This window comes from Lagopus muta, chromosome 13 (genome assembly GCF_023343835.1).
Source record: "Lagopus muta isolate bLagMut1 chromosome 13, bLagMut1 primary, whole genome shotgun sequence".
NCBI lineage: Eukaryota > Metazoa > Chordata > Aves > Galliformes > Phasianidae > Lagopus > Lagopus muta.
The window spans coordinates 13,116,716-13,133,218 of NC_064445.1; the positions used below are offsets into that span (position 1 = coordinate 13,116,716).

The 16,503-nt window shown below is 40.7% G+C and overlaps 1 protein-coding gene across 11 annotated transcripts in view; it reads left to right on the forward strand.

Moving 5' to 3' along the window:
• Positions 1 to 12,572, forward strand: part of DCX (doublecortin) — a 126,852-nt gene extending 114,280 nt beyond the window's left edge. For all 11 annotated transcript variants that reach the window (XM_048959424.1, XM_048959420.1, XM_048959418.1 and 8 more), the window contains one exon: positions 906 to 12,572. In XM_048959424.1, coding sequence (XP_048815381.1) covers positions 906 to 962 — 57 coding nt within the window. In that variant the 3' untranslated portion in view covers positions 963 to 12,572. The remainder of the gene's footprint in view (positions 1 to 905) is intronic.
• The last annotated feature ends 3,931 nt before the right edge of the window (positions 12,573 to 16,503 follow it).

The window sequence follows — 16,503 nt, forward strand, 5'->3', positions numbered from 1 at the left end:
CTTTCCCAGTGAAGGCCCTAGAACATTCGTAATAGAAGGTGACTGCTAAAGGCAGCTACAAGCTTCTCCACTAATTCAAGCCAATCAGAAAATGTGAATGTAGCATTTTAGGTTTCCTGATCATTCACGCATTGTTGTTTTCCTCCCAGGAGCAATTTCCCACTTAAAATGAAATCACTTCTCTTTTTTTTCCCCTCCTCTTCTGTCAAGATGCTTGTGAACTCCCTTTCTGTGTATTTGTGCTTTGCTTCATGTTGCTCAGTTATTCCATGTGGGGGTCAGAGTTCATAAAAGCCCAAAGAGAGCTTTAGTCCTTAAGACGGTTTGTATTCCTAGATCCATGCAGGACTTCAAAGAAGCAAAATAAAATGGTTACTCAGAAAGAGGCCCTGGGAAAGCTTTGTATTCAGTATTTTATCCAAAAAAATAAACTAGGCATTATGTTTTTAACTTCTGAACAGCTTTCTGAATGATCAAAAATGGCTTAAAATAAAGTATACATCACGGGAGGTGATTTTCCCAGAGATCTGTCCTAAGGGTAGCTGTCAAATAAAGGTAATAATCATTAGACTTAAGTTCAGAAAGATCTCTTTAAGGAAAGTTTCTGCTCTTTCATGCATGTTCTGCAATGGATGCACTGATCCAGAAGTGATAAAAAATTTCTTCTCAAACTTGTCACCGAACAGTCATCTTTCTTTTGGTACCAAGGTGCACATTCCTCCACTCTGCAATGGACCTTATTTTAGCCTCAGAGTAACCGGGCAACCATCCAGTAACCAGTGCATGAGAATTCCACCCCGTCCCTATGAAGTGCACAGAACTGGACCCATCCAACTGTCTCCTTTTGCACGACCAAAGGTGAAAACTGATTGTGTGAATTAACATGTTTTTCTTTCTTCCTACAGGACTTGTATCTGCCTCTGTCTTTGGATGACTCTGATTCCCTTGGAGATTCCATGTAAAGCGACATGACGTCAATAGTCCGTACTGCAAGCTATGTTTAAGATACAGTAGAGTACTTCTGCCAAACTAAGCAGATAGGTGACTGGTGCTTTCAAATCAGACAAAGGACACACAGTTATATGTCATTTTTTTTCTGTGATTTATCCTCTCTACCACAAATCAACACCTACCAGTCTATAGAGATAGAGGGATACCATTCTCTTAAGCAGAGTTTTAGGGATGCAAAATGGACATTGCCAGCAATTTTGGGCCGTTATGCCGCTGATCCTGTGCACTTCCCACATTCTTCTATTATTTCTTCTTCTGCAAATATGTAATTTTCCTATGACAGCAATGGAAAGCTCCCCCAGAAGTGTGTGAATCAATCTGTTGCTGACAAATTCTGACAACTCTTTACCTCCAAACTGCCAACTCTTGCTTGTTCCTCATTTGCAGCCCTGATTTTAGCACTTGCATACTAACTAGTACTGTTTTTGTTGTTACAGGGCAGGAAGGGAAATGACTTATTAGTTCGATGCTTAATATGTCAGCAAAAGCTTGGACAAGATCAGGAATGATAACATGAGATGCTAAGTAAGGTTAGTGCAATAGTGAATTTTCAGATATTCAAATATTGGGAGTTGTTAAATAATTAAGCAAAATAATGTAAGTCAGTTGAGTTGTCTAGAGTTGAACAGATTCACATATGGTCCAGAAACACTGCTAGCTGGTAACAAACTTTTACAACCACCCTATGGTATCTCTCTATCTCTGTTTTTAAAAGTAATGCCTTGTGAACAGCCAACACTGAAAACACTGTGAGAATTTGTTTTCAGGTCTGACATCCTACAGGTCACTTTTTATAGCAAAAAATCAATACACTTTTTATAAAGGAAAACCTTGTATCTGTGTTTTGGAGTAAAGATTCAAGCTCCTTCTTTTTTATAAAAGCTGGTAATTTTGTTTTGTTTAAAAAAACACATTCAGAAAAATGAACAAAAAAAACCCCACCAACTGCAGAACAGTAACAACAACGAATCAGTTTAGAAATCTTGTCATCACTGCCAGAACAGACACTTGTAGGGGGAAAAAAAGTCAGTTCAAAATATTGAATGTTTTGATAGTTTTTGTAATGTTTAAGATATGTATTTGTTTTTTTACACTTCTGTATTCATAACTATGGCCAGATTCTCTACTTCTATAACAAATGAAACTTTGTGTGTTTGAAAACCCATATTTTAAGAAACTCTTCTATCTGACAAAAACAAACTTATTGTATTTAGAGAAACGTTTTGCTTTTATTAATCAGTAATGACTCCTATGGAATGCAAAGTTCATCTACTCACGCAGGGCTGGTGGTTTTTACTACGCCGAAATTTTGTTATAGGCTAGCTGGCATTGCCTCTCTTTCTCATGGAACAAGCTTTTGATGAAACTGATTATTATGGAACTTTACCTAAAGGAAATCTGTGCAATCAAATATTTCTTTCTTGCTCTATTTGCCTTTGTTTCAACATATACATCTATTCCTTATTCTCTTGCAACCCCTTGTGATTAGAATGAATTATAATGTGATGTTTGATGCTATATGAATGCTGGGTTGTTCAGAAAGCCACTCCATGTTTTGTTTGCTTGCATTGCTGATACGAAACAATCTGTGCAGGCTATGTCTTTAGAGGTTCATGTGATGATACATGTAATGCAACTTTAAGAAGATGCATCTGAGAGAGGACAGAATTGGGAATTACCAAGGGGTCAGAATTATGCACCAATTTTGCACCCTGTAGTCTTAGTGCATGATCTTTTACACAGAGTTTTGTGAAAGAAATCATTTGTGCCCACAAATAACTTCATTTAATTGAGTAATTTGCTGACTATGTGACTGCTAAATGAACGTTTCACCTATTGTATATAGAAACCTGGTGTCAGTTCAGAAGGCTAGAGGCTCATGTTGAAGCTGTATAGGGGAAAGTACTGTGGACGAAGCATAGGTGTAGTCAGGAAACCTTCATTCAGTCTTTTGGCACTGATTCAGTGTCTGAAGGGGAGCAGGTCTGCTAGTAACACTGTGCCTCAATAGGTCTACCCATCCCTGTGTGGATAACACTGTTCTACCTCACTGGGGGTTGTGAATCCAAATGTTGGTTAGCATTTGTAAAGTGCTTTCAGATCCTCTAACAGAAGGTACTGAACTGTTCCGGGTGCAGATTTTGCTGTGGATGCTGATTTTTGGCTGTTTAATCCACTAGGTGCTACTGTAGAGCCTAGTCTTGAGAAAACAGGGCTTTCTTAAGCATCAGGATAGCAAAGGCCACGGTTATGCCAACAATATTGTTAATTAGAACATTTATCTTAGTGAAAGCTCTAGCGAGATAGATATTTGGCTTGCTTTTACCCTCTTCTCTGTTCTGTTGATGTAAATCTGAAGGAGACCAAGGAGACCAGCCATAAAATTAGATCTAGGTTCTCTTGCAATTCAGCCTAGACTCTCACCACTTTTTCACCAGGAATACCTAATTCTGTGATGCCCATAAGCAGACTGAAGTGCTAGAGTTGCTGATGATGTTACAGGAGTCAGAGATACGCTTCCGTCCAGTACCCACAAATTCAGTTTGTATAAGACAAAGCAGGATGCCAAAGGTCAAATAAACCTTTGGATGGATGGTGGTGAAGGTTGTTGTTGAGAGGTGATTCCTTTCCTTCCTGCCACAGTAGTGGTTATTTAAATATGATCTTCCTTGTAGAGTATGCTAATAAATCAGTTAGGCCTTCCTCCTGTGCTGTACTTAGTGATATACCTAAAACCTCATCCTGCAAGTACTTCCTTAGGAGTTTTTTTTTGCACTAGGATTATCCTTGGGTGAGGCTGAGCCCAGTAATTTCTTCAGGGCAGTACCAAGGGAACCTGAAAAGGCCTAAAAGAAGAAGAAAAAATCTTCAGTGGGAAGAATAGCCATTCGAACCTGCAAAAGCCACAAAGAAAACAGGGTATGAGGTCCAACTCAAAGTTTTAAAAAGCAGTTTTCTAGGTAGAACTGCTTAGGCAGTAGAAGTCAGTGAGCATTTCAGCTGTAACATATTGTTAAGTCTGCATTAATGCTATTACTGCATGAGGTCTTGTACAGAAATGCATGTGGATGTACTGTACATTCAACAGTAGGTATTTTTGGCTTTGTAGGATGCCTAACATAGATTTGATTACAAAGAGAAATAATGCACAGGTATCATTTAAATAGAGGAACAGCCTTGATTCAGCAAAGAAGTATGCTTATATTTTCACACGTGCTTTACTCCTGTTGATTTTCCATGAGATGTAAGTCTGGGTTTGGCCAGAAAGCTTTCCTGAACTAGAATGAATTAGGAATTAGTTTCACTGTGCTGTAATAATTCCAGACCTTATGAGATCCTGGAGCAAGTGACTGCAACTCTGTTACACACTCCAGAGTTTACGTTTTATGTATTTTCTACATTTGCAGGCACATAAAAAAAGCACTACAGGATGTGAGGATTTGCCATATTAATTCTGCTGTAAAAACCCTATCTGATTTCCCCCATGAGGCTGCCTTTAGTGTTTTCAGAAACTAATTGAATCATTAACACTATATTGATTTAAAACAATTCAGTATTTAAAAGCAAATTGGAGAGATTCTTAATCTGGTACAGAGCTTTGTTTCTTTGAAATCCACCTTTATTTATTCAGTACCAAGTATATTTTAGCAAATTTGCGTATTAAATTATATAAAAAAACTATTTCCACATATAATCATTAGTAAGGAATTAGAGCAATATCCTTCAGCCATAGAAAGACCAACGTATTGAGTCTTCATACCTTTCCACGGCAGTCTCAACTGTAGAATATCAGGGCAGTGCAGCAAAGTTCTTGAGCCTTGGGAGTTTTGTCACTTGTAAAGCATTTATATTCTGAACCTTTTGAGTTAAATCTCCATCTGATGTCAGATTTGGAATTAGTTCATTTCCACCTACTAGACAGCCAACCAGTACTCTACCCCTTGAAGTAATTTTGAAAGAGTTTGGTAATGAAATTCTACCTTGGTCCACTTTGCATTAGGAGATGGAATTAAGCTTTTGTCTTCTGTTGTCTGTGTTTCCCACATCTGCATATTATTTACAGTATTATCAGAATCTGAAAAGCCTATTTTCATAGGCAACAGAAGAATAATTCTGCTTAGAAAAGAACTTCCACATCTCTCTTTCTCATTTAGCTAGCATACATATATGCTTGCAAAGAATCACACACAGTCTAGCTGTTACTTCTCTCATTTCCTTGAACAGTGCTCTTGAAAATAAAATGAAGAGACAGGACTCATAATTTTGGCTAACAGCAAAACAGTGTTACACCCAAGCATTTCTAATAGGAAATACTGGTATAAATTTGTTAGTTCCCACTTACTGATGTGGATACTGATATTTTCTAGGCTGCCTTGTGTTTCCTTTTCCATGTCTTTGCACTGACTGCTGATCTGATTGGAAACGCAAAGAAAACCTTTTGAAATTGCTCTGTAATACCAAGCTGACTCCCTAAAATAAAGCATCATTCAGTGACAGCTATCCCTGGAAGTTCCACCTTCTCTGCAGGGGTATGCTGTGGATTTTGCAAGTATGAGCCTTTTTTATCATAGTAAAAGCATGTGTATTTTGCTATGACCTCGGTGGCACCCCACATCCATTCAAGGCAATTGGAGAGATATCTTTGGCTACACTAAAGTAACAATTGTTTTTAGATAAAGGAGGAAAAGATAGCCAAGTAAAAGAGGTACAAAGTTAGTCGAGAAAGTTCTCCACAAGCTAAGACAATACACAAAAGAAAAGCTATATAGAGGTGTATTTACCACACAGAAGGTGCTGATCACAACCAAGACAGAACAACACATTTTCTTTAATGGTAATTTAGGCTCAAAATTATTTTTCTGGTTACTGACAGAAGCAAATTAGAATGGTATTTGGGACTGGTGATGTTGCTTGTAGAAGCAAATGGATGGCACAGAATAAATATCTTTTTCTGCTAAGGTAGATAAAGTACGATGCAGCTCAGCCAACAAGATGAGCATGTTATACAAGATCCTAGAGGAGATCCAGCTGAATCATCACCACTTTGGTTTATTGAGGCAAAGCAGGTTAAGTCTTTAAGTGCCTTCCAACATGCGTTGGGCTTCAGTAGCAGGACTACACGTATCCAACAAGGCCTAGATTAAATGGCCTTGACAAAAGTGGGCAGGACAGATTAGCTCTTGAGCCTCTTGAGATGATCAGCCCATCTTGCTTTTATGCAGTCAGCTCTAGAAAGTGACTGTCTCCAGGATCACAGACATCTTCTGGTTGATGCCTTTGTCCCATTCCTATGAACCTGAGCAGGCCTCTCTGCAGTATCTCAAGAAATGTTAAACTGAGTTCTACGTCTTACAGTGCAGCCACTAAATATTAATAGATTGGCTGGGCAGGGTCTTGCTGCGTCAGCTATCAACCCTGTTATTCAGGTATTCTTCACCCTCTCTCTTTGCCCCGACTTGAGATCTGGTATCTCTCCTAGGTGCCTCCAGTTTAAAGCCTGAATTGACATGTCCATCCACCCCTGTGTTATTTTGCTGTTGTTATTTTTTTTTTCCCTCTGGAAAGGTTTGAGTTGTTTGATGTTCACAGGTCTGGGACTAAGCTGACCAAAAAAAAAAAAAAGTTACTATCCCTATTGTTTGGGAGATGCTCAGAGACAGTAAGTGGAGGGATGGAAAGGCTTTTTTTCCAGCAGTGTCATTGCATAGCTGCTCTAACAGATTCCTAATTGTAGGGCAGAGTAGGAGTACTACCTCAGGGGAAGATGCAGAGCTTTAGGGTCACAGACCACTATCCCTTCATCAGGACACTGTTTAAAGAAGGTCAGAAACACTGACACCAATGTTCATCCAGTAGGTGAATTTCTGAGCAAACGAGAACCAAACCTAGTGAACGTAACAGTGGGAATTCAGAGCTACTGGTCTTTAGTATAACTGTGAGCCCATCAGTTCTCCCTGTGCCACACTGTCCCAGTGCATAAAGAGCTGACCATAGCACTCAGCTCTATCCATAAACTGCTTTGAGATCAGCTGATATACAGAGCTATAGAAGAGCTAGCTCTTAAGATTTATTCATTATTACTGAAGTTTGAAAACCCTATAAAAGCAGATTATGGTGCACTCTCTTAGACAAGTCAGGAACTCCCAACTTTTCAGGAGTCTCCAAAAACCAAGATGTAAAAATGCTTCATTACTTTAGTAATGGTGAAAAACAGACACACCACTTCTAGTTCCCCCAAACCAGTTGGGGAGCCAGCAGTGCCTCTAAGCACAAGGCCACATCCAACAACCAAGTTCTCTCATCTGGAGCTGCCACATCTGGCCTGAACACAGTCCCCAACTGCCCCTCTTTTTGTTACCTGTACATGTATGTGTCAGGGGGCAGCCCAGGTTACCATCTGAAAATGAGGCCATGTATTTTTAAATAATGAGTAAGTCTAATGATTTCAGAGGCCTTCTACCAAGAAAACAGTGGGTCTGTTGTTGAAAGCTTGCTTGTTCAGAAAGTGTTCATGGGAAAGAATTGCCTTTCAATCTTCATTGCTTAACAAACTTATTCTGGCTCTTGCTCTATCACTCAGTGAACTGTAACTCACTGGCCAGTTTAGAGCTTGCCTGGGTCTGACAGTTTGCCACTCAAACAATTGAAGCAGGAGGATTCCCAAAGGGAATTAACAAATCTTTGCAGCAATTAGAGTCTGTCAACTGAAAAAAAAAAGCTGCACTGCTGGAGAAAGATGCCATGATGGCTATTGTTGCAATAAACAAAGAAAAGAGACTTGTTTCCAAGAGGAATGGTAGGGGGCATTTGTTGCAAGATCTTTACTGAGTGATGAAATGAGCGTGAACATCACAGAAAATCGTATGGAAGGGAGAGCATGAGGCAGTGCGCTGAAAACATCAACAGCATTGATGTGTGGGAACAAAGAAAGACGAGTGCCAAGAAACTCCAAGGAGAAATAAAAGGGGTAGTGCAAGCTGTGAATCTACAGCTTGGGTCTGGATGGAAAAGCAGCAGGGGTTTCTGGCTGCATGTTGAGAGTGCTATTGCCCCTGCAGGTATCTAAGCTAGGATGCAGGCTATCTGCCACAACAGCATGTGTCCCGCTCCCACTGGCAGAAATAAGGTCACGCTTGGCCTCAGGCTGAAGAACTTGGTTTGAAATTCTTTGTCTGCCCCTGTTTTGCTCTCCTGCTGGCATATGGATGTCTGTGTCATCTCTAAAAGGGTGAAGGGAAAATCCAGCTCTTCGCTGAATGACAGCATCAAGCTACAGTTTGGTTTTATTTTTATTCCTTCCTTTAGATCAGAAATAGAATTTCATCAGCATGCACTGGCTCAGGAAAGTGCAGGTCTGGCACACTGGGGAATTGCAAGACATGTATGAAAGGATAATGAGGGCAACTCGGAACCTCCTGGCCCTTCCCGTGGAGTGCAGCAAACTGGAAGAACTATCAACCCTGCTGCACCAAGGTGATAAGTCCAGACAGGCTTCTGGAAGAGGTTACCATGAATCGCTGTGCAGGCAGAAGGGCTGATGATGATCTTGTCCATGAAATCCCTAGCCACACATGCGAAAGCTGTTGCATTCAATAAATCAGTGGAAAGGCCATGGTGAACAAGAGGATCTGTGTTTAACACTGATTTTCTCATTATAATCTTTCTTTTAAATTCAGTGGAGTTACAATACTGGTGAATTTAATGCTAAAAGGCAGAAGAGGCGATTTATTTGAATACGTTTTTTTGCTGCTTGTTCTCAGACTTTCAATTGTTTTTTTTCCATAAGGAGTGCAGCTCTTGGTTTCTGTAGATTCTCTGACACTCAGTGTAACGCAAGCAAAACCCAAAGCTCCTAATTCTTCATTGTTTAAAACAGGCAGAAGCTCCTCTGTAATTATGGGAACTGAATCCATTTGGTCCAAGGTTGGTCTCCTATGTCAGAGATTCATTACTGTTAGTAATTACTGTGTGATGGATTAGCTAAGTGCAGATTCAGTTTCCTGGCTGACAACTGCAGACTTTGCAGAAAAAATCACATTTATCCCAGCTAGAAAGTGATCTCTTTTATAAACCTCTAATGGAAAGTTATGTATAGGAGATATTTTCTATAATTTTATTGTAATTGATGATAAAGCTAAAATAATGTCACATGTTTAATTATCTTAAAACATTTAAGATTGAAAATGAAACAAGCAGCATAGCAAATCAAGGTCTCTTCTACATTTTCTGGTCCTAGAGAGTCTACCTTGCCTTCTCACCTCAGTCCACCAAGACATGCCCTAAGCCCGACAGGCTTATAGAAAATAGCATTTCTATTTATTTTGGTATTTTTCTACCCTAATCCCATCCAGTGCCAAGCAGAATAGAGGCTTATGGTTGGCTCAGTTTTTAGAGAAAAGTATTACCAAATGTCTCTGAACATAAAAGGGAGGTTCCGTTCTGTTTTAGGTGACTTACCTAAGCTCATGGCTGCTTTTGATTTTATTCAAGCTGGTTCTTCCATCTCTACTTGCAATTAACACATGCCTAAGTTATATATAGGAAAGTTACATTAATGTGAGTCACATTTGAGCAGTGAGGTGGCTGCAGAGCAAAGTGATTTGCCTGATACATGAAGTCAGGGTGAAACATGTTGGTGGCACTTGGAAAGGGTGGACCCAAACCAAATCCTCATTCCGAATCCCCAGTTTTCTGAGGAACCCATGTGTAGAATCATACTGAAGAAATGTCTGCAATGAGCCAAATGGAGCCCTAGCTGGGTTCCAGGCCCAGTTCTAGAACTGAAGAATTTTACCTTCAGAGAATCCCTATGAAACATTCAGTGTTTTTGTGTTTTTGTTTCATTTTGGGAAATTCCAACATGGCTGCTTTTCTCCAGCAGATTCCACCCTCTGCACAGCAGGTATAGATGGATCTTTAGTGCTCTTCTCTTTGCAGGTGGCAGTTGGAATGGAGTGATGTTCTGTCTCCCTGTCGTGCTGACCAGAGTCACTGATGGGTTGCAGAACAGCTTTTTTTTCTCTTTTTTTTCCCATTCTTTACATCAGAAGAGCTTTTTCCAGATTTAGTGTAATATCTAACAATGTGTCTCCTTAAGAAGAATGTCTAGGGAACTAATTGCACTGTTAATTGGTGTTTAGAGATAAGGTGAAGCAGAAGTATTGAATGTAAGAACAAGAAAGCCTGTGAGTTATAATTACATGCTGAATTCTGACATGTAAAATTGTTGTTAGTTTGCTTCTTATTTAAATTACATGTGATCCAAGCAGTTTTACCACCGTGGCAGTACTAGTACAGCTGTGATGATCAATTTAGAAGGCATCCAGGGTCTTCTAGAAAGAAGCCAATGTAGATGAATCTATTCCCTGTACAAACTCCCCTCCTTGATATTCTGTATTCTATGACACCGTCTAGTCTAGAAGCACAGGACAGGAGTATCAGCTTGTTGACTTTGCTGTTACTAGCCTTTGCCTATTTTCTTAATTACAAATACAATTTCAAGCTAAGGTAAGTGGCTCTCATCAAATAAGCCAGCGTTCTTCATGCCAGTCTTCTGTGAAGAGCGTGACCTGCCTTCACTCATAGCCCTGCACTCTGCAGCTCTCTGTGAGCTGCCAGTCTGCCCACAGGTGGTTTTGAGGGAGGGAGATGCAGTGAACTGGAACCTGATCACGGATTGCTGTCTTAGGTCATTCATCGAGTTTGTATGATTTCATCATTAATAACAAAGCTGCAATATAGTATGACTGAGAGACCACAGTGTATTTTCTATTGCCATTCAGTGGGTGGGGGTTGGAGGGGCAGCCGGGTTTAAAGTTTAGCTGGTATACTTTAAACTCTGTGTACATAACCTTGGAGGACACATGGGTGGTAAGGGTTGAGTTACTGTTTTCTTGGATTGGTAAATTTCACTTTCATATTTCATTTAAATAGTAAGGTATTTAATGTCATTGTACAAAGAGCTATTAATTTAAATGATGCATTTGTTCTCCTAAAACAGATGTATCTAAACTTTCTTTTTGGCAAGCCTGCAGCAATGCTACACATAGCATTATGTTGACTTTTGTACTTTGGGGGAGTACGTGGAAGGGGAGGGGAAATGCTTTCCTCTTCAAACAGTGTTGCCCATAGTTAACTTTCTGCTTGGGTATATAACTTGAGTTCCCTTTACTCCAGATTTTCATGTGAAGTTCTCTTAAAGGGACGGAACAAGCAGAGGTTATGCCAAAAGATCTCAATTGTATCATCTTGTAATATATTGCAGCTTTATGCCAATGATTCCTTGCTTACCTGTACACAGTCCATGCATGTTTTGAACTAATTTTGCATTCTCCATTTGTGGTGAGTTATTTAGCATTTTGACCACCTTTTGTGCCATTCAACTTGTACAGAAAACATTTTTATTGACGTTTTAAAGGGAGGGGGAAGAAAAGAAAAAACCCTTCTGCTCCCTAGTTGTAGGTAGAACTCGATTACTTAGCAAACAGATGTAGATGAGTGGTTGTAGTGTTAGAAATGTTAGCTTGCTTGTGAACAAGCTTTTGAGAGTAAATGCATGGTCTTGTACTTCACTTAATTAGCTTTTCCTTTCCTCCTGGAAAGATTCTCCCCCTCTCTCTCTATTCTATCTTTGTCTCTCTCGTGGTTGTAAAGTACAGATTTGGGCATAAATAAAGTGATATACAATGAGGTTTGAAAAGCAGTTCTCAACAGATTCTCTTGGGGAACTTCTCACTGCGCTCTGCCTTGGCACTTTGGTTAGACTCTTTCAAGATAAAACAGATGGAGAACAATCACCTGTTGCCTCTGCTTGAACTGGGGAACAAGTTAATCCTTGGAAGTTTGCACCACGGGTGAACAATGAGATCTTGATGATCCATTGCAGCTGAGGCATGTGGCACGTGGGCTACGGGCCGTGGCTTCCACACCTGGTTGTTTGACATGGGATTAGTCCCACGGCCCCTGATTTGCAGAGTTTGCACGCACTTTTTGATTTTCCTGGATACACAGCAGAGGGGAGATAGTGGATGATATATAGGAATTATGTTGTTATGGGTTCTGCAGGCAGCTCCTTCTCCACACTCCCAAGCTCTGGGTTGAGTACACAGGGCCTATTATTGTATAGCCGTGGTTCTGTTGGCAGATGAGGACAGGAAATAAAGGCTATAAAAAGACAGGGGGTCACAGATAAAGATGGATTTTGTAAGAAATGGACTTAAAAATCCCCCGCAAAACCCTGCCTCAAAACCGCAAAGTCTACCTTGATCCATGCATTTATTCCCCTCTTCTCCCTTAGCAGAATTTCCTTTTGTTAGAAGATTTGACTTTCTAGAAAAAAAAATCCATTTTTGTGAGGTGTTGTGAACTGTTTTTACCACTTGTAATAACCATCCCAGGTCTGAGTATTCTTGTAATGCAATGCCATGCAGCAGAGAACCTGTCCACTTTCTAGCTTTGCTCTCAATATTTGTTACTCATTGTTTTCTCATCTAAATGTACATTTGCAAGATGTGTGTAATGTCATTTTCAAGAAATAAAATTTGGTTTCAATATTTAGGCCGACAAAACCTTTCTGATGCTTTTATTTGCATAGCGTGTGTTTACTATGGCTTACAAATTACAGGGGTACTTGTTCGGTTTTCTTTGTCGACTTTGCCAAATGAATCCCGGTTGTACTTGCACAAATGCAGAAAAAAGACCAACGAAATGTGACTGTCTTAAATTAATTATGACCCACATCTGTCTGTCTGAAACAGCCTTGAGCTGTAAAGGACCCATCCTTCTCACTAAAGGGACCCAGTGTAGGAGATCTGCAGAAGCCAAGGGCAACTTCTTCCTTATGTGCAGCACTTCAGTCAAAACGGTGGATTCAAACCAGCAGGATCTGGCCCTTAGCCTGACCTCTCTTCCTTAGCAACAAGGTTTCAGCAGCATGGGATTTTTGGTCCCAGGTTCGCTTTGGGAGGCTCTGTAAGATTTGAGATGCTGTGTTTGTTCTGTATTTCTACACAAGCTTAAAAAATGTCTCAAGTTCTGCTTTCACAGCTACCTCATCAGAACCACAGTGAAGACAATGACATTTTTCTTTGTAAGCCTGAAAAATAAGGCTTAGACCTCCGCATTTACTTATATAGTGCAAATCACTTTGTGTTTTATCAACTTGACACCTGCAGAATTAAAAGTAAAGGTGGTTGAGTCACCTCTGCTCATCCGTGCTGTAGAACAGGCAGCCGTGAAAGAGCTCCAATTCTTCCCAAAGAGACACACTCAGATGGAGCCCTTTGTCCTTTCTTTTTCTGTGGTCACCACATTTCAGTCCAAAGAGGGCTGTGCTCTTTGCCATCTGGATCCAGAGGAGACCCTATGCCAAGCAGCAGACAGCACTGGGGCTACCAATATATCACTCCACGCGGCTAGTTACTGGCACCCATTTGTCATTATCTTGGCATGCCTGAACAGAAAAAGCACATACAGTACAGCACTGTTTGCAGTGAAAGACCACACTAAAAAAAGTTCCCAGAATAAAACAAGTAGAAGAAAAACAGCCTTTATTTGAATGTGCATGAATTGAAACTGAAGCAAATGTTAACAGAAAGGCAGAACAAGTACTGGAAAAAATACTCTGCTTCTGTCTTTTTGCCTACCAACAAAACACTCTATTGTCTTTTTGAGGAGCTGCTTATTAGATGAGATCAGTAAAAAACCATAAGAGTTAGTGTTTGTGCCTATGGAAAATATTCTGGAAATGGCAGGTTGTAAACCCTCACACCACTGTGTGCATCTATCACAGCTATTCCAGAACCTATAGGTAGTCACTGGAAATCCAGATGGGCATAGTGTGTACCAACAGCTGGCACTGGAAACCTGTGGAAATGCTGCTGCTGTCTTAATATAAATCCCACCGACACGTATGGATTATTCCAGATTAATAGCCACAAAATTAAGTTTCTGATGTCCAGCCTTCCTGTTACATCAGCCCAGGTTTATATAGAAATGCGTGTCAGGTATTTCTGAATGTAAAGTCTCATCAGAGCAGCAAAACAGTGTTTGTTTCCAAGAGCTGTAGGTCTAAGCATGTTGGCCCTACGTGGTGTCAGTTGTTTGGACAGAAACAAACGTTTTGGCCCACTTGGAAAACCTCTGGCTGGTCTCTAGACCTAATCCCCATTACTTGATGCTCAGCCATTGCTTGCTGTACAGTATGGTTCTAATCAAAGAAAACACACTTTTTGCCTGTCAGGCTTGCCAGCTGCACATGATCCAAGTTTTCTGTGGTTGCTGGCCTTAAATTCCAGCCCAAAATATGGCAGCCAGACCAAGAGGAATAGAACTGGGCTGTGGCAGCTTAGCTCTATGAAATGCTGAACAGGGTTGTAGCATCAACTCTCTGGCTCCATTGTTATGTGGTGAAGTATAACCTTATCTCTTCTGGAAATAAAACACCTTCAAAAGAGTCAACTGATCTAAATCCTCTGCACAGTTCCTTTGGTAGTCTCAGATCTGTTCCTTGTTTTCCACAGCAGCCATCTGCTCTGCTGCCCCAATCTTTCTCCCAAGTGCACCTTAACTTCAAAAGTATAGTTTTCCATGAAAGCATCACCTTTACCATGATGCAGGTCTTGCACACTTGCAAACAGATGTGAACCACCCAGAAAACAAGTCCATATCATTTTCGGTTTTCCTTTTTTTTTAAGGCACCAGGTCAGCAATACTGAATTTTACAGTTCCAAAATAAGTAAGAGAACTCCAATGGCTTGAAATCTGTAGGCTTTCAGCCCTGTATTTGCAATACTGTTAACATGACTAACACCCACTCAGTCTCTGTGTGATGCTCTGAATTACAGTTGGAGCCCTTGTGTTAAATCTTACAACATCAACTGTGCATTTGAGAGGGTAGGAGTAATGTTACACGCTGTGTGGTTTTAATCACCATACACACATATCTGACTGAAAATAACACCAATCACTCATCTTTAATCTGTATTTTTATTCAGAAGTAGGTCTACCAAATTTCAAAGTTCTCATCAATGTTCTACATAAAACTGTTCCCCTCAGATGCCAGAAAAAGAGACCACTTCACAGGGTGTCTCCATTCCTCCAAAACCTGCAAGAAGCACATATTATGTGATGCAAACATTTTTGTTCAGTTTACGTTGCTCTTTGAGTTTATACTGGAGTGTAATAAGGCACTGAGTACCTCAAATTCTATTGATCTGCCTTGAGGTGAAGAGCATGAAAGATTTTGCAAGACACATTTTACCTCTGGATGGAGCAAGCAGCCATCAGGAACACCAGTGACATGCTCACAGTCCGAGCAGTGGGACAACTGGAGCCTGCAAAGCACCTCTCACTGTAGAATCATAGCAACATATGCTTGGAAGGGACCTTTGAAAGTCATCACTCCAGCTCCCCTGCAATGAACAAGGACACCTACAGCTTGATCAGGCTCTCAGAGCCCTGTCCAGCCTGACCTTGAGTGTCTCCAGGGACTGGGCACCCACCATGTCTCTGGACAACATGTGCCAGTGCTTCATTGCCCTTATTGCAAAAAATAATATATAAAATATCCAGCCTAAATTTCCCCTTTTTAGGAGACACAACGCTAGCCCTGTAGTGACATCCACTCCCCTTGGCCTCTCTCACCCCTGGCTCTCATCCAAACTCCAGTTTCTAGGCCACCAGCTATAGCTGGGTTTCACTGGAGTGGTTTGTCATTGCAAAGAAGCATCTTCTCCCAAGGACATTCTCCTGTTTTGCTCAGGACAGTGTCTAGCTGAACCACCAATGTGGTATAAAACAGTGAAATCACAGGAGCCAGTAAAGGATGCTAAACGTGTAAAAATAAGTCACTTTTGCTGGAAGCTGATATATTTTTAGCATAGGTCTTCCCAGTCAGTGCACCCAAATGGATGCTGGCAGCTGAACAGCTGTTTGAAACGGATTTGAGTTGTTTCTTCTGACGACTGTGCTCTATCCCTGGTGCGCGTGTCATCTTCTACTTTAAGTGTGCAGAGTATGCTTTTAGCACCCACATGCAGCCATGGGAAATGCCATTAAGATCATTAAACCTCCGTTCTTCTAGTTACCACAAGAATGACAGCTAGGATTGCAACTGGAGCTCTGGAGAAAAGGTTATTCCTGAAGGTCCCTGACAACAGTTCAGTGGCACTCAGGCTGCCACTTACACAGCACCAATTTTTCACAGCAGCTTCACTGCTTCTAACAGAGTGTGGAGGCTGAGGGTCAATCAGAGAAGGATTTTTTAACGCTGGAAATGACGCTTTGTGCCTGTGTTCAAATCTTGGTCTTCTTGAGCCCTGGGTAACAAATTATGAGTCTGGTCACTTTCTCAGATGCTCTCTTTTACTGTGTGTCATAAAATTCTGCAATTTTAAAAAATTCTCTCAGGGGTTACTACTGCAGGCCTGCTGTTTGCTGATCTTCAGACAACATATCAATCAGCGTTTGTCCACCTTCAAAAGCAGAGATATC